The sequence below is a fragment of the Myotis yumanensis genome, unplaced genomic scaffold (genome assembly GCF_028538775.1).
Source record: "Myotis yumanensis isolate MYYU_CA2020_CCGP unplaced genomic scaffold, mMyoYum1.0.hap1 SCAF_16, whole genome shotgun sequence".
NCBI lineage: Eukaryota > Metazoa > Chordata > Mammalia > Chiroptera > Vespertilionidae > Myotis > Myotis yumanensis.
Window position 1 is genome coordinate 39,693,498 of NW_027223767.1, and position 22,803 is coordinate 39,716,300.

General features: G+C 53.8%; 1 protein-coding gene across 2 annotated transcripts in view; it reads right to left on the reverse strand.

The window, feature by feature from the left end:
* The window catches only part of MAP3K14 (mitogen-activated protein kinase kinase kinase 14), a 43,037-nt gene that overhangs the window by 1,771 nt on the left and 18,463 nt on the right, over positions 1-22,803 (reverse strand). The window contains exons 2-15 of one of the 2 annotated variants that reach the window (XM_070394044.1): positions 17,896-18,171; positions 16,643-16,712; positions 14,511-14,721; positions 13,795-14,409; positions 12,757-12,894; positions 7,461-7,590; positions 7,117-7,248; positions 6,583-6,687; positions 4,431-4,594; positions 3,534-3,684; positions 1,902-2,279; positions 1,651-1,757; positions 1,024-1,168; positions 128-228 (exon numbers count right to left, since the gene is read on the reverse strand). In XM_070394044.1, coding sequence (XP_070250145.1) covers positions 128-228; positions 1,024-1,168; positions 1,651-1,757; positions 1,902-2,279; positions 3,534-3,684; positions 4,431-4,594; positions 6,583-6,687; positions 7,117-7,248; positions 7,461-7,590; positions 12,757-12,894; positions 13,795-14,409; positions 14,511-14,721; positions 16,643-16,712; positions 17,896-18,151 — 2,703 coding nt within the window. In that variant the 5' untranslated portion in view covers positions 18,152-18,171. The remainder of the gene's footprint in view (positions 1-127; positions 229-1,023; positions 1,169-1,650; positions 1,758-1,901; positions 2,280-3,533; positions 3,685-4,430; positions 4,595-6,582; positions 6,688-7,116; positions 7,249-7,460; positions 7,591-12,756; positions 12,895-13,794; positions 14,410-14,510; positions 14,722-16,642; positions 16,713-17,895; positions 18,172-22,803) is intronic. The other variant, XM_070394046.1, reaches the window with a different exon arrangement.

Genomic DNA, 22,803 nt, shown 5'->3' on the forward strand with positions numbered 1-22,803 from the left:
CCCGCAGTCACTACTGCCGGCCTTGCCCCGAGACCCTGGGGGACATCCAAGGCCAACTATTCTCTACAGGCCATTTCTGCTCATTCAGAAGCCTTCCTCTGTCCCTGAGCGTGTACCTGCCCCTTACCTGGCTGCTGATGCCAGTCGCAATGTCTCCCACCTTGACCCGGTGGAACTCCCGGATGTGCAGGTGTTCACCATTGAGAGACTGTATTTGGACTTTCACACCTAGAATGCAAGCAAGGTGACCGTCAGGAAAGTGACTGCTGGCTCCCTGAGAAGCCCTAAGCAGAGGGAAGCAGGCTATGAGGAAGCTGCGTAGGATGATATTTAGTCCGGAGTGGCCCTAAGGTTATACACTTGCTAGGCCATTTTCTGTCAATACCAGAGTTTGCCCTGCACAGAGCAGAGCTAAGGGTGGCTTCCATGGGGAAGTAGTACTCCAGCGCGCACACAAAGCAGAAAGGAACTGGAAACAAAGATCCCTAAGTTACACTGCAGGCATCTTAGATTGTACTGTTCCCTGAGCTGAAGAGGCCTCTGGCCAGGCGGTGCAGGCTTGATAACCATGAGTCACACTGGCCCTGGCGAGGGCCCCGGACTGTGAGCTGATGAAACCCTTGTTGTATTGAAATCACAATGTAACTTATGCAACCAAGCCTGAAAATTAAGTTCTGTAATTTCTCTCTGCAATTCTGACTTCAGGTCCCAGTGGAGGGTCCCAGCAACCTTGTTCAGAGACATTCTTTGCTCAGTTTCTTGATTCTAGGCCAAGGCTCTTGACTCTTGACTCCCGAGCTCTATCCACAGCCCACCAGGGGCAACAGTCCCTCTGCCCCAGCAGGAAAGGGCGAGCAGGGCCTTTGCTCTAAACTGACTTAATGGCCAAGTACTTCAAGTTCTGGGTGCCAGGAGCCTTCCTCTCCCTTCGCCATGAGCCAGAGGAAGGGAGACAAAGCCCTCAGGCTCCCTAGTCCCAGGTGGGTCAGGTGCTGGGGGCTGCTGAGCAGGTGGGTGCTGTACCATTGAAATAGCTTGGTGTGTCCGTGGGCCGCCCCCGGGCCAGCACCATGTTCCAGCTGGAGCTGCGAGCCTCGGCCTGGCTGCCCCACGAGTGCACGCCGGAACTCAGGGTGTCCCGCGAGCTCTGAGAGGCCTTTGACGGGTTCTGAAACAACAAGGCGGGGGGCACAGACTCAGGGTCCTGGGCTCAGGGAACCATCTCTGGCCTTGGTCTGCTTGGGGCAAAGGGGACCCGGGCCCGCCCCTGCAGTGAGGAACTGCTCTTGTTCTAGGTTGGTGTATGGCTCCACTGGGCACTCTTGGGGCTCAGTAGGAGGCTGAGGTCATGAGGGGCCCCTGAGCTGGAAGAGGGTGAGGACTTTTTCTATGGGGCCCAAGACCCAAGCCTCCTTCCCCACCATCCCCAGTGGCCAAACCGTTCCCTAATGTCCAGCCGCGCTGGCCGGAGATGGAGTGTCTCACTCTGAGAAACCAAGGCCCCCTGCTCCAGTGAAGACCCCTCCCAACAGGAAGGGGTGACCCCATCCCTCTCCCTTTCTTTACCCACTACTCGCACACAGCCCATTCACCAGCTGGACATGAAGCCACCTGCTCTGTGCCCTGGTGCCCGGCTCACGGTCAACTCACCTTTTCGCTGTCATCTGACAGGGAGAGGCTGTCGACGCTGAGGCACGAGAGGATCTGCTCCTGTTCCTCCAGAGAAAATGGCTGGGACAGGCTGTTCAGAAATAATTCTGCAAAACGAAGCAGGAGGAGGCTGTGAAAGACTGGGAGGGGCTCAGCTGTGTGGCCAGGGGTCTTCCTGCACAGGCTGCAGGGGCCGATCCATGGGGAAGGGGCTGGAAAGGGGAGGAAGCCTGGGGACCCAGAGGCTGTACCTATTTCCAGCTGCTGCAGTTCCTGCTCCGGGAAGGTGGCCTTCCGCTCTGGCGAGCTGGGGTTTTTGCTGGGCGCCGGGTCCAGGGAGGACAGAGGCAAGGGTTCCCACATCCCAGACTCCTCCTTGCCCCAGTGCAGGCTTGGGCACTTGTTTCGCTCTGGGGGATCTGGAGGTAGAGGAGGTTGGAGCTTGGGGGCCCCGCCTGTGGTGTCCTCGGCTGGCTGGGGCCCCGGGGCCCCTGGTGAGAGCTCCTCCGGCTGGGCTTGCAGGGTCTGGTGAGAGTGGGCTGGGTGTGGTGGCGGATGGCCTTGGAGTGCCGGCGGCAGATGTCTTGGCTCTTTGTACTCTCCCCTCCAAGGGCTCTTCAGACCTCCCACTACAAAACAGAGCACACAGGGTGAGGGGGCCACGGGCCAGCACCGAGCAGTGGGGGGGGCTCTGGCCTCACTGAGGGACACACTGTAGGAGGGCAGCGTGCGCTCCGGAGGAGGCCTCTCCCATCGGATGGCCTCCTACAGTGGCAAGTGGACAGTATTCTGTTTTTTTTTATTCAATTTCTTCCTAGGTCACAGCAGCAAGTTGAAAAAGGACAGAACTGGCTCCAGACGAGGACTTTGTTAATATTAATAGTCAAGGGATGATTTAAAAACCGTTCTGGGGTAACACTAACTCAAGTTCCCAGCTAAACTGGCCTCCCTGACCCCTCTCTTACTCCTCCCTTCCCACAGGCTTCCCCAGGGCACCATTTCTCTGGAGTGGGGGGCACTTCAGCCCCTGAGCCATCCCTGTAACGTCCATGTTGGGGTTGGGGGCTACAGAAGGTCCCTCTCCTGTTTTATTTATTCCCTTTTCATTCCCATAACCACTGCCTTTCCCCTGCCAACCTCCCAGGTAACATTCCGTTATGTTCAACGTGCCATTTTGGGTTTGACCTCATTCTTGCAAAGTGTTTGTGGTTTTTATTTATCGATTTTTTAATTTACAAAAAAGGCATTGTGCCGTGGGCCTCGCTCCGCTGGCCCTCTTTCCACCCAGCACTGGGGTTTTAAGCAGCCCGGTTGCTCTGTGAACATGGAGCTGCTTTAACTGCTGGGTGGTGCTCTGTGAGGCGTCCCCCACCCTTGGCCTCTCTACCTCCCAGGAAGGGATACCCCACTGCACCCAGTTCCCCTCCCGCAAACGAGGCTGCAGTGCCGTCCTCAGCGTGTCCCCTTAGGGATTTGGTGAGAATCCCTTTGGCAGCGTGCCCCCCAGTGGAGGGTGGCTCACAGGTCTGCAGGTGTCTGCCTGAGTGCTGACCAAGGCTCTGGCAGGCGCCCTCAGCAGAGCCTGAGGCCTCCTGTCCCACATCCCCACCAGTACTTGGTGCTGCCAACTTTCAGGCTCTGCCGCTCAAATGGCTGGAGAGTGATAGCTGGCTTTGTTGCACATTCTCTGATGACTAATGAGTTTGGGCCCTCTTTAGAGGTTGTAACCCCCTCCTCCCATCTCTTGAGCACGGCCTCTGCACAGTCTAACCAACCCTGACGTTCCCCTGGGGAAACCAAGGCTCCGGCAGGCCGAGTGCCTTGCTCCTGACCACTAGGCTAGCCGCAGCCTCTCTTGCCCTCCGGCCAGCACAGGCTCTTACCGCGCTGCAGTGCCAGGTTGACTTTCCCCCCCAGCTCCAGTGCAGATGCTCGCTGGACAGGCTCTTTCTTCAGCCCCTCCTCGATGGCCTGGGCTGTGAGAGGGGTGCAGGAAGGCGGGATCTCCCTCACAGGCGGGGGCTCGCTGGCAATCTGGGGGTCAAAAAAGCAACATGTGAGGCCCGGTTGGCATGGCTCCGTGGTTGAGCACTGACCTATGAACCAGGAGGTCACGGTTCGATTCCCGGTTAGGGCACATGCCCGGTTGTGGGCTCGATTCCCAGTGTGGGGCGTGCAGGAGGCAGCTGATCAATGATTCTCTCTCATCACTGATGTTTCTATCTCTCTCCCTCTCTCCCTTCCTCACTGAAATCAATACAAACATATTCATAAAACAAAAAAGCAACACGTGAGGCCTGCCTCCCCCTCATTCCCCAGCTTTCTCTTCTTGCTTCTCTCCACTCTCCCCACCCTGCTGTGCTGGGGGGTTGGTCATAAGGACTGGAGGGACCTGGGGTAGAGTGAAGTCTGAGACTTTTCCAAGAAAAGGGAAAAGGAGGGTGCAAGTAGGATAGGTCAGAGCCAGGCAGCAAGACGCCCAGGACCTCCGGGCCCAGCCTGTCAGGAGGCAGGCAGAGGGGGCCCAGAGTGTAGACCTAGGAGAGCTCAGACCTGCGAGGAACTCAAGGAGATCCCTCGCCTAGGTTCTCCCCTTGGCCCCTCAGAGTTGGGGGACCCGTATTTTAGCCAGGATCCCACATTTATGAGGCCTCTTCCTGTTCCCTGCTCCCAACTGCCACTGCAGAGCAGCTAAAATGCAAGGCGGCCACCAGCCTGCAGCCAGAGCCCCGTGGCCCTGCTGGCTGTCCCTCCTGGCTGTCTCAGGTGCTGTCACTGACCTTGAGGCAGAGCGGCCCTCGGAAGTACTGGGTCCAAGGGTGGCAGCCGTTGAGCATATGCAGCATCATGCAACAGCTGCTCCACACGTCCACCTTGGCATCACAGGGCTTGCCCATCACCACCTCTGGAGCCATGTGGGTCTCTGTGCCAGGGATGTAGTCCCCTGAGGAGGCAAGGGAGACAGAAGTCACCTGTGACCTCTGATAGGCAAGAGCTTCGGCAATGACCACCCCAGTCTATTCCTGAGATGCCTTGAACTTGTCTGTGTTAAAGTGCTTTCATATCAAACCTGCTGGGGATGAGCTAAGTCAGGGGTTCTGCTGGGACTGGTACAAAGAATACATCATCCAAATACGGACGCTGCCCTTTGGACCAAATCCTTAAGGTGCTTTTTTAAAATGGGGAGGGGCCTGGACATTGAAAATTAGGTTGTAGAAGACTAATGAATGGTATCATATTCCTGAAATTTTAGTAAGTGAAAAAAAAAAAGAAAACTTATGTTCATAAAGGCTAGAACAGTGGTTCTCAACCTGTGGGTCGCGACCCCTTTGGCGATCAAACGACCCTTTCACAGGGGTCGCCTAACACCATCCTGCATATCAGATATTTACATTACGATTCATAACAGTAGCAACATTACAGTTAGGAAGTAGCAACGAAAATGATTTTATGGTTGGGTCACAACATGAGGAACTGTATTTAAAGGGCCAGAAGGTTGAGAACCACTGGGCTAGAAGGATTGATACCAGATGTAAATAGCATTTTTTTGTTCTGATGATCTACAGTTTTTATTTTTGCTTAGCTCTGGTTCCTGCAAATATATTAGAAAAGAAATTATTTTTTGTAATAAGAAAAACCCCCAAGTTATGTTAGAGTCGAGGGCAGGTGTCCATGTTCAATTTACATCTTCAGAATCACCATCACAGCCCTTTAACAACAAGTAAGCACTTTTTCCCAAAAGGTTGTTTTTCCTTTGATCAAAATGAAACCACTTTATGCTTAATGTTATAAATGAAAAAAAGCAGGGCACAGAATTGGGTTACAATGGCCTTAACTATGTACAGAAAAAAAATCCAAAAATACCTGGAAGGAATTATCTAAAATTTCATGATTATCTTTCTGAGAAAGGAAAACGGTGAGAATTCCTTTTTTCCTCCCCTTCTATACCATTTAACTCTATAGTTGCAAAATATCTTACAATGGATGTAGATTACTTTAATAATCAGAAAAATATAAGTTAAAAAAAGTTAAAACCAGATATTTCTCCAGCTACACAGCTAAGGCCTTTGTGCCTCCAGAACCTGCTCTCAAAGGCACAGGAAGGCCGAGGTCACAGGCTGGGAGCACAGCTCCCCCAGAAGGCCAGGCAAGAGGGATGGAGCCATGGAAGCGTCTGGGACAGGGGTGGGCAAACTTTTTGACTCGAGGGCCACAATGGGTTCTTAAACTGGACCGGAGGGCCGGAACAAAAGCATGGATGGAGTGTTTGTGTGAACTAATATAAATTCAAAGTAAACATCATTACATATAAGGGTACGGTCTTTTTTTTTTTTAGTTTTATTCATTTCAAACGGGCCGGATCCGGCCTGCGGGCCGTAGTTTGCCCACGGCTGGTCTGGGAGAAGACCTGGGACCTAGGGCCGGGCAGGCAGCCTTTCCATTCTCCTCTGTGTAAAGGGAACATCAGAAATGAGCAGCTGACGCCCTAACCAGTTTGGCTCAGTGGATAGAGCGTCGGCCTGCAGACTGAAGGGTCCCAGGTTTGATTCCAGTCAAGGGCATGTATCTTGGTTGCGGGCACATGCCCAGTAGGGAGTGTGCAGGAGGCAGCTGATCGATGTTTCTCTCTCATTGATGTTTCTAACTCTCTATCTTTCTCCCTTCATCTCTGTAAAAAATCAATAAAATATATTTTTTAAAAGAAGAAATGAGCAGCTGACATGCGTTATTGCATTTAAGTCTGACAAAAGCCTTATAATACTCTAGGGTGGTTGTGGGCTGAAGCATGTTGGTGGACATAAGTGCTCACATCTCTGATTCTGTTATGGAAGGTACAGGAGGACAGGGCTAATACTAAGGCTACTGGCTATGATCATCATGGCGATAGGCGGGGGTGGGGGGTGGAGATGGGGAGGGAGGGCATGGGCTTACCTGTGAGCAAGGAATTCCCCAGGCCATCAGGTCGAAGGCACACAGCATGGCCAAAGTCACAGAGGGCTGCCCGGCTCCCATCCTTGGACAGGAGCACGTTGTCAGCTGCCGGGCCGCCCCAGGGAAGAAGAGGAACAGGTGAGTCACATCGGGCCCGGCCCACCCTGGACCTCCAGTGAGGCAATGTTCTGGCTGACCCTCCATGGCAGCTGCTGCTTTTGATTAGGCTCATTCGTCATGGAGGAAGGGAGGAGGGTATCAGTTCAGGCTCAAGGCAGGCAGCAGGCAGGCGTTCCAAGAGTGAGGGGACAGGGGCAGAGTTTACTCAGCTCTGCGGCCTCCCTCCCCGCAGTGGGCACCCGTGTGTAGTGGGGCACCACCCACTGAGGGCTTAGAGAACACTTCCCCGTCCCACGCACAGCCCTGTCAGCCTGGCCCCGGCCCTGCCCCTGGAGATGACCAGGGAGCCCCGCAGACTGGGGAAGAAGTCGGCAGGACGGGAGAGGAAGAAGCCCGCTGGGACCAGGGCCTCACCTTTGACATCGCCGTGCAGGATCCTGCGGGTGTGGAGGTATTCCAGCCCTTCCAGGGCCTGGCCCAGGTAGTAGAGGGCTCGGTCCTCCGGCAGACGGCCCATCTGCTTGATGAGCTGGCCCAGGGAGCCACCTGGAGACCAATGGCCAGCCTTTACATGGGGCTCTTCCAGGCCTCCAAGCCGAGGACAAGGGCGGTTGGTGGAAAGCAGGCCTTTCCCGCCAGTGCCACAGTGTCAATAGGTTAAAAACGGGTGGACTGGGGGCCAAGGTGAACCTGGTAAGACTCGGGAAAACCCTGGGCTCTGAATTTTGAGGGAGAAGGCGTGGGACCTCGCTCCTCACCTTCCAGCAGCTCCATGAAGATGTTGACCCAAGGACCTTCCTTCACTGCTCCATACAAAGGGACGATTCTGGGCGAAGTCAGCCCAGCACACGACATCAGCTCCTCTGCCCGAAACTTTTCCACTCGCACCTGAAAGGGCCCGGAGGTGGCTGTGAGTCAGGGCGAGGGGCCAGGGCGGGCTCCCTGTCACCCTGTGAGGACCTGGGTGCTCCCCGCACAGAGCCTGCTGATGTGCCCAGTGACGGTTCTGAGGCCAGGCAGGGCCCTGGTGGGCCTACAGGCCCTTCAGAAACTAAACTGTGTACGCCTGGGGTCAGGGGCAACTCCCAGGACTTGACTAAAGTTCTGAGGGGCTGACGGGTGTGAAAACACAAAAACTTGCAATCCTTATCCTGGCTCTCAGCAGGCTGCCCACCCTCAAATCTGCCAAACACAGAACTTTTTTTTTTTTTCCCCCCGGCACAAATGCCTGGACAATTTCTAGACACAGGACCTCTCCTCTATCAGCACCCACGACGACTCTTCAGATGCTGGGTTCTGAATCTTATCAAGACTCCGACTCTGTCAGTGCCTCTGATCCTCAGCACTCTGCTCACTCTCACGCTGGTCTCCTTCCTCCCAGGACTAAGACGTCCACGTGGACGGGGCAGTGCTGTGTGCTCTGTGTGCAGCTGTTTCCCTAGCATCTGGGCACAGAAGGCTTCCGGGGAGGGGTTTGGCCAAGGACCCTCCCGCTGGGGACCGGCCGGCCTGAGCGCACCCCCTCCTTTCTGCAGGGACCAGCATGGGGTGGCAGGAAGGAACAGACCCTCATCCGAGCACCCTGGGCAGAGACCCTCGCTCAGCCACTTCTAAAGGTAGAGCAATCCCCCTAAACCCTGTTTCCATAAGTGAAAGGTGGGGGCAGTGGCCTCTGCTCCTGGGAAGAGTGCGCATTTGGAGGGGTGACAGCCAGCACCGGGCCTGGCAACCAGTGGTGCTCAGGAAGTGCTAGCTTCCCACCTCCTCCTCCAGCTCAAGTAAGAGCAGCTGAGGAAATGCTTGGGCTTCCTGAATAGACTTTCCTCCCGGCTCCTGGGGGTTCTCGTGTTCGCCTAGCAGTGGTTCTCAACCTCCCTAATGCCGCGACCCTTTAATACAGTTCCTCATGTTGTGGCGACCCCCAACCATAAAATTATTTTCGTTGCTACTTCATAACTGTAATTTTGCTACTGTTATGAATCGTAATGTAAATATCTGATATGCTGGATGTGTTTTCCGATGGTTGCGACCCACAGGTTGAGAACCGCTGGAGAGGTACCACCAGGGGGCGCCAGGGGTAGCAGAACAGGCTGGAAAAAATCAGTCAGGACCTGGCAGTTTTCTTCCGAGGGAGAACGTGCTGACTTGGCAAACAGCGCTGACGATGTGGGGTTTTTGGACTTTTGCCTATCAGTGGAAAATGTCTCTCTTCTGGTTACATACAGAATACTATCTGGTTTTGTTAATGAACTCGCATGAACTTTGACTCTTTGTCAGTGTTTCCAGCTCTGAACCCGAGTTGGAGCTAATTCACCAACGGGACTTGTTTGTAAATGTCTGTAAACGGAGCGCTCCCACACTGTTAGTCGAAGCACCTTGGGGCATCACCGAGAACTTCGAAGGCCACGCCAGAATATTTTACTTTGGGGGCAATAGCAACGATGTACGTTTATGGGACGTCAAGTAAACTGCTGGCTTGAGATAGTTCACTTTCAACACTAGGTTGCAGAGTATTCCTTTGACGGTAGATCTTTATGAAACGAGGTTTTCGGAGGTTGCTGTGATACATACTTCGGGGGGAACATGGGGAGCTGGAAACGAAGGTGATGGTGTCCAATCTGATTTCAAAGTTTGAGAAGTTGTGCAGTGCCCACCAATGAGTGCATCCCAGTAGTAATTATGGTTGGTTAAGAACAGAAGAAAATTTTTCTTTCAATTTCTATGTATTGTTTTTCAAATGGCTACTAAGTTGTTAGGATAAAGACATTATTGGACCTAATTCCTTACTAAATGGAACTGTTAGGTACTTGTTTTGGCCTGGGGTGCCATGAAAATATCACTGAGACATGAAGACCTGTGAAAGAAAGTTTGGGGACCCCTGCTTTAACTTTTAAGAGATTCGTAAGCCCCTCTAGAGTGGCCCGGCCATGTTAAGAGCATTCCCACCCACCCAACCAAAGGGGGGTCAAAGGAGACTCTTCAAAACACAAGGTGGTTTAGAAATCTGTGCCAGCTCAGGGAGCACAGACTGGCAGGGCAGTCCTGAGGGAGCCAGGTGGGGAGAACACAGGCTGTGCAGCCAGGCCAGCGGCCCATCGGGTCCACCTCCCCGCTCTGGATCCAGAAAGTGAGGGACTGGGCTAGATAAGGATGTTAACGAGAACTAATATTTAATACACATGTAACATCTGCCAGGTACTATTCCACACTAATCACTGGTTATTTACATCTTGCAATAGCCTGTGAGCTGATATTCCCATTATCTCCACAGAGCAGGTGCTTGGCAGCAGCTGGCTTTACTTGGCCAAGGCCACGCTATCCCAGGTCAGTGGCAGAGTTAAAAGGAGGCTCCCAGAATTCCATGCTTGAGCCAGATGTTCTCAAATGAATGGTTCTTAACCCTCTTTGGGCCACAGATTCCTTTGAAAATCTGATAAATAACACGGATCCTTCCCCATAAAAATGTGTGTGTGCATCTATACATCACACTCACACACACACAGAGAAGTCATGGACCCTATGAATTCATCCGCTGCTAGGATGAGAGCTTATATATTGGCTGTTAAAAGCACTAACGCAATGCATATGTACCAGTAAGGAAATCTGCCCATGACATATTATTACATGAAGAAAACATGGTACAGAACAACCTCTAGGGTACAACCTCATTTTAATGAAGACAACAACTACATGTTTATATATGCATAACAAGTCTAAAATGATTTATGTCAAAGAATAGTTACCTCTGAGAATGGGGTCAGGGAACAGGGAAACTTTTGCTTTTTGGGTATCATTTGAATTCTTTTATAATGAGCCTATATTTATTTGCAATTAAAAAGTAAGATCAGCCCTAGCTGGTTTGGCTCAGTGGATAGAGCACTGGCCTGCGGACTGAAAGGTCCCGGGTTCGATTTCGGTAAAGGGCACATGCCTGGGTTGCGGGCTCAATCCCCAGTAGGGGTCGTGCAGGAGGCAGCTGATCAGTGATTCATCATTGATGTTTCTATCTCTCTCTCCCTCTCCCTTCCTCTGTGAAATCAATAAAATTATATTAAAAAAAAAAAAAGTAAGATCATACGAAACCTTAAAAAACAAAAACTCTACATTAAACCCCAGACTCATGACCAATCAGCATTTGACCTGGGGCCATGGATGTTCTAGGAGGACCAAGGAAGCGCTGACCTCCCCGTGTGCTGGATCCTCCCCAGGGAGCATTAGACAGTGCACGACTTGCTCTGACCCTATGTGCAGCCTGACCTCTGACCCTGTCCCCCCATCCTACCCCTCAGCAGGGAACTGGTTCTCAGATCTTCCAGATGAACATCCTAAAGAACCCCACTGCCTGCCCTATCTCCTCCCCTTGAGAGAAAGGAGAGCAGGGCGGGGCTGTCTGCCCAGCCAAGGGCGGTGTGTGGGCTGCCAACAAGCCGTCCCCACTGAGACCGTGGACAGCAGGAGGGGAGCTGGGAGAGTGGATGCTCCAGCAGAAGAAGCGCCGAGTGGATGGGTGGGCAGCCGAGTGGTGCTTGGAGCTTCCCTCACTGCCTTGGTGAGAGACGGAGGATGTGTCCTCTTCTACTATATTCGGGTTGTTTACCTTGTTGCCTGGGACTCTGACAACCTCATCAGGGGAACAGCTGAGAAGCCCGGTGACTAAGCCCCCAGCACTGACCATTCATCTCCAGGACACTTCACACCCTCTCAGGAGGGACAGCTGCGCCTTCTCCGATGGCCTGGGGAGGGAGCTGCTGCTGAAGAGGTCAGGCACGAGGCCCTGGCATCCCAGTGGAAGATGACCCACGCTGGCAGGAACTCCGCACATGTTTTGGTCAGGGGGGGTTGGCGAGGGCAGAGCTTGCTTATTTGACACAGTGTGTCTGAAGTTTGGGGTAATACCTACGGATAGTCCCCTCTCTCGTCCTGTCGCCCTGAGGCTCCAACTGTAGAACTCTAACACCCTGGCCCAGGTACACGCCAGGGAAGCCAGGTGCATCAATGTCACAATTTGTATCTTCACCCCTTAAAGCCACAGGCATCCATGGCAGCGGCAGAGTTGATGTCCACTCGGCACAGGCCCTGGTCTGGCTACTTGGTTTCTTTCCATTTAGGGACCAGAATGTCCTTGACAAAAGCCGCTTGATAACAAGGTCCATCTCTCAGCTAGTCTATTTCACCTTGCCAGCGGGCCAAGGAAATGGCCCACAGAAATGTTTCTGATTTCTGGCTTCAGAGGTCCTGGATGCTGGCCTTGGGCCAGGGACAAAGTGGCTTCCAGTCAAGATGAGCTGAGAGCCAGAGGGAGGAGAAAAGGGGGCAGAAGGGGAGCAGGGTTGACACCTTCCAGGTGTGTGGATGTGCGGCTGGTGGGCCTGTGTGTGATTTGGCAGAAGGAGGCCTTCGTTTCAGGCCCAGCTGTGTGGCTTTGGGCAAGGCAGGTGGCTCTCTGGTCTCCAGTTCTAACATGGTGAGATGAGAGAGTGGAGAGGTGATGCATGCCTGTGTCTCTAGCTGAATCCTAGAACCACAAGTCCTTCTCCCCACCCTCCGTGAGAAGTGTTTCAGAGGCGGATTCTAGTCAGACACGCCTGGGTCTCTTGCTAAGTCTCATTTCCTCATAATGTCCGTCACCCAGGACCAAACTCAAACCAGATCTGACTCGCCCGACGCACAGACTCCTCCAGGAGGCACCTGTCAGGTGGAGGTGTTGCTCTTGCAATTGCCTTATGGCCCAGGTGTGGTGGCCCCACTATGTGGTTAGGGGTTTCGGCCTCACAGGCATGTCATGGCGACCCACCCGTCTTCCAGGGTTACCTGCCCCTGGCATGGCCTCAGGAGTGGCCTAGGCCGCGTGCACACTCTCAGATCCCCTCTCACTTACACGCATAACAAGCACAGCTCCCAGACGGAGCCAGGGCAGCCAGGAGAGCCGGGCTCCATTAGCAATTAGACCCACGCCACCCTGGGCCTACCTCGAAGGAAGGCAGAGGGAGTGCGACAGGCGCCCTGGCCTCCCTCTCCAGCCCCTGGAGCTCTGGCACACGTTTTGGGGCCTACCTTTTTGACAGCACACTGGAAGCCAGTCTGCTTGTCCTCCATCCTGTGCACCTCTCCGAAGGAGCCTCTGCCCAGGCAGGGCTGGCGCGTGGCCCAGTGGACCTCCTCTCGGTACTCGTAATCCACCGGCTTCAGTTTCTGGAGTTGGCGGAGAGAGGCCCGTTTCAGTGGCCAGGCCACAGGGGGACGAAGCGTTACAGTTAGGAAGGCTGCCAGGCTGGGGCTGAGCCCTCACAACCAAAGACATCACCGAGTTGGGGGTTGGGAGGGCAGGACCCAGAGAGGGGGTGATGGGGATTAGGTGAAGGCAAATGAGTGCCTCACGTGCTGCCGGAGGCAAGCTGGTCCGTGCGGTGAGAAGCCTCCCAGACTTGTGGTTGTGGGACAGAAACGGACATTGTCTCAATGTTGACAATGAGAAAATATAACTCAGGAGCTAAAAGGTAGAAGGAAGGGAAGGACAGGGAAGGGGGCAGGGGCCAAGGGATAACGTCAAAGATGGATGGAATAAAGCCCAGAAATGTAAGCGTGGAAAATCATTTACGGTTACAAAATTATCTGGTAAGAGAACTAGAGGAAAGGGGGAAGACGGGGAGGAGTGAAGGAGGGCCAAATCCTCATGTTTCACGTCGGGGGTCCTGGGTAACTTCTGAGGGTGATATTTGCTTATTCCCATTTCTCAGCATATGTATTATTCATATAACACACGCACACAATCAGCAGTAATGAGGTAACCAATCAGACCAAAAACAGAAATAGCTAAAAAGACGGAAAAGTGAGCCTGGAGGTTGAGTGGGTGACAATGCTTTTCATCAGCGATAGCAATTTGCTATGATTTCATCTTCTTATCACATGCCTGAGTGATCTTGTTAAAGAGAAAAACATCCCCCCAAAGGGTGGGAACTTGACAGTGGGTCTGGCAGGTTTCCAGCGACGCCCTTTCTTCCAGAGCAGGTCCCCCTGACTCCCAGCTGCTACCCTTGACCCTGGACTTGGTGGTGGTGGGAGTGGTATGTGTGTGTTTGGGGGGTTAGTTACCTCAGTAAGCAGGACCCCCTCGCTGTCCTCAGTTTGGGGGCTGGGCTTCTGGGGCCTGGAGCCCCCCGCCGACCAGGTCTTGGCCAGGCTGGCCAGGCTGTGGGCCTGGCCGGAGCTCACGCTTCCTTGCAGGGCGTGCACCAGGTACTCCTCCACCGAAAACTTCTCATGAGTGCCACAAGGTGGGCGGCTGGGCTCCAGGGGTGGGCCAGGCAGCGGCTTCTGACTGTCTCTATAGGCTAGTTTGCTCAGGGGTGGGCCAGGCAGGGGCTGATGGCTGTCTACACAGGCCAGTTTGCCCAGGAAGGCCTCTAGGGCGTGAGGTTTCCAGGGCTGGAGCGGGTGGAATGGGAAGGGATGGGGCAGTCTGCCGTAGGGGAAGGGGTGAGCAGGCTGGGGCAGGGGGCCTATATCCTGGGGGTGGTGGAGTTTCCACACGTGGTTTAGACATTGCAAAGGGCTGATCAGTTTGTGGAGTTCCGACCGAGGCAGTGCTGGCCGTAGGCCTTCCCCAAGTTTCTTAAAACAGAGTTGGCCAAGGCCTGGCTCCTTCAGAGGCTTGGTGAACTGGAGGGCGTTGCTAATATATGGGGAGCCAAGTGGGGACTCGTCCTCCTGTGGGGAAAACACAGGTGTTAGGACATAGGGCCAGGCCAAGGCTCAGGCGCTGTGCCAAGGGCCCCGGGAGCCAGTTCTGGGGATGACGGTGGGCTCACCTGCACAGGGACTGTGCAGCTCTCCTGCTCGGGGGTTCTGGGGAGCGGTCGGGCCACGGCCACTCCCACCTGAGCCAGGGACTTCGAGCTCTTCTTCTTGCGTTTCTTCCGGGCTTTGCTGCGACGCTTCCCCTTCCAACACACACGGGCCATTTTGCCCTCAGTTGCGTGGGCCACATTGTTGGGGATTTGATCAAGGCTCTCAGACTGGCTGTCAAAAAGGGGACAGATATGCATTTTGAACGTGAGGAGGCAGGAAGACATCACTGCTTAGGTAACGGCGGTTAGAGTCATAGACAAATCCCTTGGTCCTTAAGTGAACCTGGGAACATTCTTAAGCCCCAGGAACCTGTTTTCTCATTTATAAAGTGGGGGTAGTATTTCTGCAGGTGGAGAGGTGGAAAGAAACAGCTCATTGACCAGCCAGTGTGGCTCAGTGGTTGACCTATGAACCAGGAGGTCACGGTTCCATTCCCTGTCTGGGCACCTGCCCAGGTTTCGGGCTGTATCCCCGGTGTGGGGTGTGCAGGAGGCAGCCCATCAGTGATTCTCTCTCATCATTGATGTTTCTGTCTCTCTCTCCCTATCCCTTCCTCTCTGAAATCAATAAAAATAAAAAAAATAAAATAAAAAAAGAAACATCTCATTCAAAAAGCCTACCTCAGTGCCTGGCCCCAAAGGCAAATTTCCCATAAACCATTATTATTGGGGCTGGGTGTTCAGGGCACACACTCTCCCTCCCTCCAAGGGGAGAGTCCCCGGAGGGCCCAGCAGGGGGCGTGTGGCTCTGAGGGTCACTCCGTGGTGGGCATTCACTCTAACTGACAAGAGTTTGCTTCTGTCACCTCCAGAAGAAGGGACGGTTGAGGACAGTCACCTCTGATCCCTGGTGGCCATAGGAATGTGAGGAGCCATAGAAACAAGACATCTTGCCTGGGCTGGTGACCAGGGGCCAGGGGAGCCTGGCTTTCTCTGATGGCCTCCCCACCGCCATGGATCTCACTGGCTCCTTCCCCTGCCAGGTATTAAGGCACTGGCAACGGTTTCTGGAAGGATGGCTGCCAAACAGCTGTGGACAGAACTTGGCCTTAGCCACCCTCGCACACAGGAGGCAGATGCACCCCAGTCCTGGGGGCTGCTAGAGGCCTACACGCTTTTCTCGGGGAGCTCAAAGAGTGGTTCCCTCAGGAACCCCTCCCCTGGGCAAAAGGCATGAGGGGCAGTGTAAGGAATTTGACCAAACACTGAGCATTTATGGGTTCAAGGGCAGCGGTCCTCCCCACAACCTTTTTTTTTTTTTTAATATATTTTTATTGATTTCAGAGAGGAAGATTGAGGGAGAGATAGACAGAAGCATCAATGATGAGAGAGAATCATTGATTGGCTGCCTCCTGCACGACCCTCCCTGGGGACTGAGCCCAAAACCGGCTCATGTGACCTTGACTGGAATTGAACCCGGATCCTCCAGGCAGCAGGCTCTGTCCACTGAGCCAAACCGGCTATGGCCCCACAACCTTTTTTATCACTAGCAGTTTCCATATTGCAATGATAAAAAAGTCCGCCTGGTGGTAGAGGAGGAAGTTGTTTCCAGGTTCAACTTTCAGTTGCCAAAATTCATCCTTGGGGATGGGGAGCCTGGGAACAGACTGAGCCTCGCTTGGCCGCCTTCCTCCAGGGCCCCGGAGCTGTGAGTCTGCCTGTTTCCAAACCCTCATCCCTCCGGGTGTGTCTCACAGGAGAAAAGACACTGCAGGTTTCTCCCACAGTCAGGGTGGCCCCTCGGGCCTGCACCTATGGTCACGGACCAGCGAAAAAGTGATCTCTGTTCCCAGCGCCCTCCCTGTTGATGGGAAATGAGGGGGAGCAGCAAGGACTCTGAGGAGAACAAAAATAAAATGTCAAGCTGATGCGACCCAGAGGCAGTCATCCACACGCTGTGAAAAGCTTTTGAAAAGCTTATTTGGCTGAGAGAGCAGCTCCGCCAGGAAAGCCTGGGCGGGTTCCAAGGGCTGCACCACAGGTGCTGAAGGAGGGAGCCAGGGGTCACCGGGGAGCGGCCGGGCGGGCGAGCAGCTGGGGGAGGGAGGACGCTGGCTTAGTTCCCCGTGTCCCGCTCAAGCTCACCTCCTTACCTGTACTGTTTTGACCCAGCGATGAAAATCCGCTCTGAAAAGGTGGGGCTGAACTCTTGGCTGTTCTCACCTTTGAAGTAAAGGAAACGGGGTTGGACAAGCAGAAGGGAGAAGAGCAGGAACAGGAATTCAGCACTTGGGAGAGAGGCATTTTAGAGACACCCTCGGGACCACTCCGTCTGCCTGGTGGCTCACTCCTTACCCATGCCAGCTCCTCTCACTGACTGCTGCACCCCACCCTCCCAGTTTAGGGGTCAAGAGCAGAAGGCAGACCTATAATACGGGTCATAGGGTGCCCACCTCACTTTCCTTACTGTGAAGCTTAAGTGAGATGATCTATACAAAATCCTCACCAAAGTGCTTGGCACATATCACAGCTCAATAAATATAAGCTATTACGTACTTACACGTATGTGTATATGTGTGTTTATGTGTCTATTATTACATTATGTCACTCACTCCACTTCAATTTTTATTCCCTCATCTCTCCTCAGAAACCAGACAGAAGGCAGTGGAAGATGAGGGGAAGGATGTGAATGTGGGAAAATGCCGTCAGGAGCTGTCTGCCTGCCCAGAAACCTCCGAGGGTGGGTGGGGAGAGAGGAGACTCCTGGCCCGACCCAGCCCTCCTGGGGGTTTCTCCGGCTCCTGCGGCAGCCATCGTTTCAATCATTTTGAGGTACTGTAAGTGGAAGCAGAAAGGGCCAGGCCAGGCCTCACCCTGCAGCCGCCTGCGGCCATCAACTTGCCCAGCAGGCCCAGGAGCAGGTGTTCATTCTTTGGGGTGGGGCCACCTTGAGATGGAAGAGAATCAGGCCCCACAGGGGCTTTCCAGGAGACCTGGCCTTTCCTGCCGGGGCCTCTCCAGAGATGTGCCGGCTGCCCAAGGTCAGGACAGAAGGCTAAGGGCCTGCTGGGCAATCCTGCAGAGCCCCCGGGACCTGTGGAGCCCACAGTGTCCTGCCTCCCTTCCCTGCTCTGGTTACAATGGGAAAAGGCCTCCATCTGCCACTTCTCCCTCCTTCCGTCTCACTTCCCCAGCACTGTTATAACTCCCACTTCACGCTCAGTCTTGGCTTAACCTCCACTCCACCCAGTTGTATCTTGTGAGAATCACAGAGAGTGGTCACCATGACCTCCCTCTTCCATAGGAGACCCCAAACCTCACCTGTGCCAGCCACCCTTGCGTAAGAGCCGCACCCACTTGCAGGCCCACCCTCTCAGCCAGTACCCTCCTAGCCTGGGACCCTCACATTCAGCCTGGGCAATGATGGAGATGGCGGCCGGCCCTCCCTCAGAGCCTTCCTTGGCGGTGCCTTTGGTGATCACGTCGTTCAGGATTTCCCACTTCCCGCAGAACACGGGGCTCTTCTCCACGGCCTCAAGCTTGTTGACGGAGCTGTGCATCTTCTCCATGGCCTGTGTCTTCTCCTTGGCTTTGGCGAGCTCCTTCTGCTGCCCGACCGCCGAGCCAGGAGCGCCTGGGCAGGCCACTTCCATCACTGCCATCTCCCAGGCTCACGCTCACCCTGAGGGGAAGACCAAACAAGAGCAGGTCACTCACAGACCCCGAGGGGCCCAGGTCAGGCGTGGGGCGGAGGAGAAAAGCAGGGTAATGGGCTCTGCCTCTTTATGCCCATGCACGCATCCTCCAAATGTTCCCGAAGGCAAAGCAGTCCCCCTCTCAGCATCTACACCGGCCCCAGGAGCAGCGAGCCCCCGGCCCTACCAGCACACCACCCTCAACAGACGCCTCCACCCTGCCCAACAAGGAGGCTTCCGGCCACTTCCTCCAGACACCATGGCACAAACATCTGGGTTGGTTCTTTCTTGCTTTTATAAATAATGGTGGGATCTTCTGTTGTTTGTTTTATGGCAAATGTTGCTTCCCCAGAACAGGGTGGTGGATCCTATATTCCAAAACCATGAGTCACCGCACTGACTGCTCAAGCCTTGTCTTCTCAGAGGACATGTCTGCACCGTCCACATGGCTCTTCTCCAACAGGAGAGAATGAAGGTTTTGCTCCCTAGCAGGGCTAGACATACGTATGCATATGCGCATATGTATACACATGTCTGACAAAGTCTAAAAATCACCATGCGAACGGCGGCGCCAGCGCCTGGCTCCTGTCCAGGAAGCATCTGCTTGTGGCTCTCCAGAGGAACTGACATACTTCCTTCTGTAACGTCCGAACTCATTTGCTGAACACCTCTCCTAGGTCTCATCTTTCTTGCAGGCAACAGCAGCAAGATTAGAGCCTCCAGCACCCCCCCACACCTCTTAGAAATAAGAGGGCAAAGCACGAGAATTCAATCTCTAGCGGCCCTGAGTGTTACAGGAAGCTGCAGGGTGAGCCCCGTGTGCTGACAACCTGTGCAAATAGCCTGTGGGCTAGAACTGCCATGAAACAGAACCGTACCACCGGAGACTGACCATCTGGGAACCCTTCTAAAGACTGGGCTGTGACTCCCACAGAGCAGGGTCTTGACTTGCTACAGACAAAGCCTGAGAAGGCACCAGATGCAAACAGGCCCTATCTATTTATTTATTTATTTGGTGTTAATCCTCACCTGAGGATATTTTTCCATTGATTTTTATTTTTTATTTTTATTTTTTTAAGTATATTTTTTTATTGATTTTTTCAGCAAGGAAGGGAGAGGGATAGAGAGTTAGAAACATCGATGAGAGAGAAACATCGATCAGCTGTGTTCTGCATACCCCCCACCGGGGATGTGCCCGCAACCAAGGTACATGCCCTTGACCGGAATCGAACCTGGGACCCCTGAGTCCGCAGGCCGACGCTCTATCCACTGAGCCAAACCAGGCAGGGCTCCATTAATTTTTAGAGAGAGTGGAAGCGAGGGGGATAGACACACAGAGAGAAATATCAATGTGAGAGAGACACATTGATTGGTTGCCTCCACACGCCCCCAATTAGGAGCTTGTAACCAGGTACATGCCCTTGACTGGAAATCGAACCCGGGACCCCTCAGTCCCCCGCAGGCTGACGCTGTATCCACTGAGCCAAACTGCCTGGGGCACAAACAGGTCTTTAATGAGTGCTCTGTGGTGGCAGGCTGGTCTTAAAGGTGTCACTACCAGAGACAGTCTTCCCTGCTGTAACTCCACTCATCCCGGATCACGCCTCCGTTTGCTCTTTGGGTAGAAAGGCAGACCCTGTGAACCACGCCAAAGCTGGACCGCCTCTGGCCTTTTGCCCTATCAAGCTAAAACGAGACAGTCAGAAGCTGGGAAACATTAGGCTCAAACCTTCCTACTGAGTCTGCCTCACCACAAAGACTATGAAAGACCGAGCCAGTCTGACTGGGGTGGGGTGAGGGGGCTGGGTGTGTTGGTCACTAATTCGATCCTCACATCTGTGCCTTCAAGGGCCTCCGAGCTTTGAACTCAGAGTGGCTCCAGCTTTCAGCATGGATGCCTGGGTTTGGTCCTGAAGGCTAGACGCAGAGGAGGCTGAATGGGTGACCTCATCGTTACTTGATGACTTTCAGCAGTCCAGGGGGTGTTCTGACTTCAATCAGGCCAAAGCCCTCCAAGCGACTGTTTTCCTTGTAAGAACACTTTCTTCCCAACCACCTCCTCAACCCCTGCAACCTCCAAAAGGGAATTGATCTGGGGCCTACAGCACCTCCCACCTTCCTCGGATTCTTTACCAGGGGAATGGAGATCTTAAAAACAACCCCAAACCTCCAAACCTAACAGCCTTAGAGTTCTGCTTACAGGGACCTCCACAGTACTTTAACCTCCTCCTTTTCTTTTTTAATATATATTTTTATTGATTTCAGAGAGGAAGGGAGAGGGAAAGAGAAACATCAGTGAGAGAAAATCATTGATCGGCTGCCTCCTGCATACTCCTTACTGGGGATTGAGCCAATAACCCAGCCATGTGCCCTGACTGGGAATCGAACTGTGACCTCCTGGTTCATAGGTCAAAGCTCAACCACTGAGCAAAACCCTCAGGGCGCAACCTCCTCATTTTCTTTCTCTCTTTTTTTTTTAATCCTTACTCGAGAATATTTTTCCATTGATTTTGAGAGAGAGTGGAAAAGAGAGGGAAAGACAGAGAGAAATATATCACATCAATTGGTTGGCTCTTGCATGAGCCCAGATCAGGGCCCAGGCCAGAGAGGAGCCTGCAACTGAGGTATGTGCCCTTGACGGGAATCTAACCCAGGATCCTTCAGTCCACAGGCCAACCTTCTACTGAGCCAAACTGGCTAGGGCCTCCTCATTTTCACTTGAAGAAATTGAGACCTGATTTGGCAGTGACTTGCCCAAGGTCACCCAGACTGTATGGCAGTGCAGGGCCAGGACCTAGAACCCCAGGCTCTCGGCTGTGTTGCCTGCTCCCTTAGTCTCCGGGGTTACAGGCAAACACAAGGGGAACTCCCTGGTCAGAAGGCTCCTGAGGGCAGAGGTGGTGCCCTCAGTGTATAGCACAGCGAGGCACAGAGGAGACCATCGATGTTGGCTGAATGAGGGGATCAAAGGATGACCTCCAGAGCCAGGATGATCCTGAGCGTGGGGGATGGAGAGAGAATTCCATCCGACGAGTGAGAGAAATGAGGCCGAGTGGTCAACGGCTGTCCCGAGGGCACCCAGCTGTTTGAGATCTAGATGTGCTGGTGCTCACAGAGCCCACCTCTGCCTGACATGGCTCACCCTGAGCCAGAGCTCCACTCCCCCTCCCCGCCACAGCCATCCTTTCACCTTGGTGGTTAGAAGGGCTGCTGGCCAGGCGCCCTGATCCTCCCCCATGAGCATGTCAGGCTCCCCTGCCTGGGAGAAGCTGAGGCGGAGGCAGCCAAGCTCAGGGCCTGTGCAGTTCCCTGGTGACTCACCCACCAGCCTGGCAGGCGGAGAGGAACAAGAAGGCTGTTGAGAAGCTAGCCCAGCAGCTGGCAGCTGAACCTGTGAAGGGCACGGGGAAAACAGGCTGACCCTCACCTCTCAGGGGCATGAAATCACGGCCTGGGAACTGTACAGCTTCTCCTGTGGCTGGCTTTCCTGGGCCACATGACCATGACTCAGGCCCTCACTGACAGACTCCAAGTTCAAGAGGCTATTCTCGGGACACTTTGCCTGACAGCAGCTCTTACACACACACACACACACACACACACACACACACACACACACACACACACACACGCTCATGCTCCTTCCCGCCGTCCCCACTTCTGTACTGGGTCTGGTCTACAAAAGCAGGTTCTGCATTAATCCTGGGACTGCTAGCCGGGTGGCCTTCCCAGCCCTGGGTTTTGGTCCCTGGGTAGTCACCCCAGTTCACAGCCCCGCAGCTCTGCTGCCCCTTCTCTCTCCTGCAGCTTGTGGAGAGTGAGGACTAAGGAGCCAGATATGTCTCTGCCTTTGAAAGCAGGTCAAAATCCTGATCCATTACTCAGCCTGGACTCTCTCCCCAGCTCCACTCATGCCTCAAATGCAGTCCGGCCTCTGCTCTGTCAGAGCTGAGCTGAGGACGTATGCGAGCTGTAGCAATAGCCAAATGCACTCAGCTCACCCAAGGCCATGAAAATAAAAGTGGAAGGGAAAGGGGTGGAGTTCCTTCAGTATTCATTCTTTCAGGGCCCGATGCATGCACACTGCCTATTCTCTCTTCTGGGGTGCCTTGCTGAGCCCCTGGAAGTCGAGGGGGGGTGGGGTAGGAATGACTGGGATGGTACCAGATGAACCCTTGGGCAGACCCGTATGACAGCTTGTTGTGGACAAGGCTCCCAGACCCAAAGACTCTAACTTGGCTCCCCTACCAGGTAGTAAAGGTCTTCCGTCCAAGGTGAGGAGTGGGTTCAAGGATGGCTTCAGGATGGCATGTCAAAATATACAGTTTGGGCTTTTTCCAGGGAAGAGGTCCATAGCTTCTATCACATTCTCCAAGGGCCTGACATTCCTCAGAAGGTTGCTGTAATCTCCCAGATCAAGGCCAGGGCTGAATACCTGATGCTGGCTCTGCTCTCCCACCCTAAGGAAGAGGGCACCCGGCTAACGCAGCAATTTCCAACCTGACCGCAGGTTAGAATAACCAGGTGAGTTCTTAAGATGCACTCACCCTACACTTACTGAATCAGTCACTGGGCATTAGGCCCAGAATCTGTGCTTTTGACAAGTTCCCTGGATGATT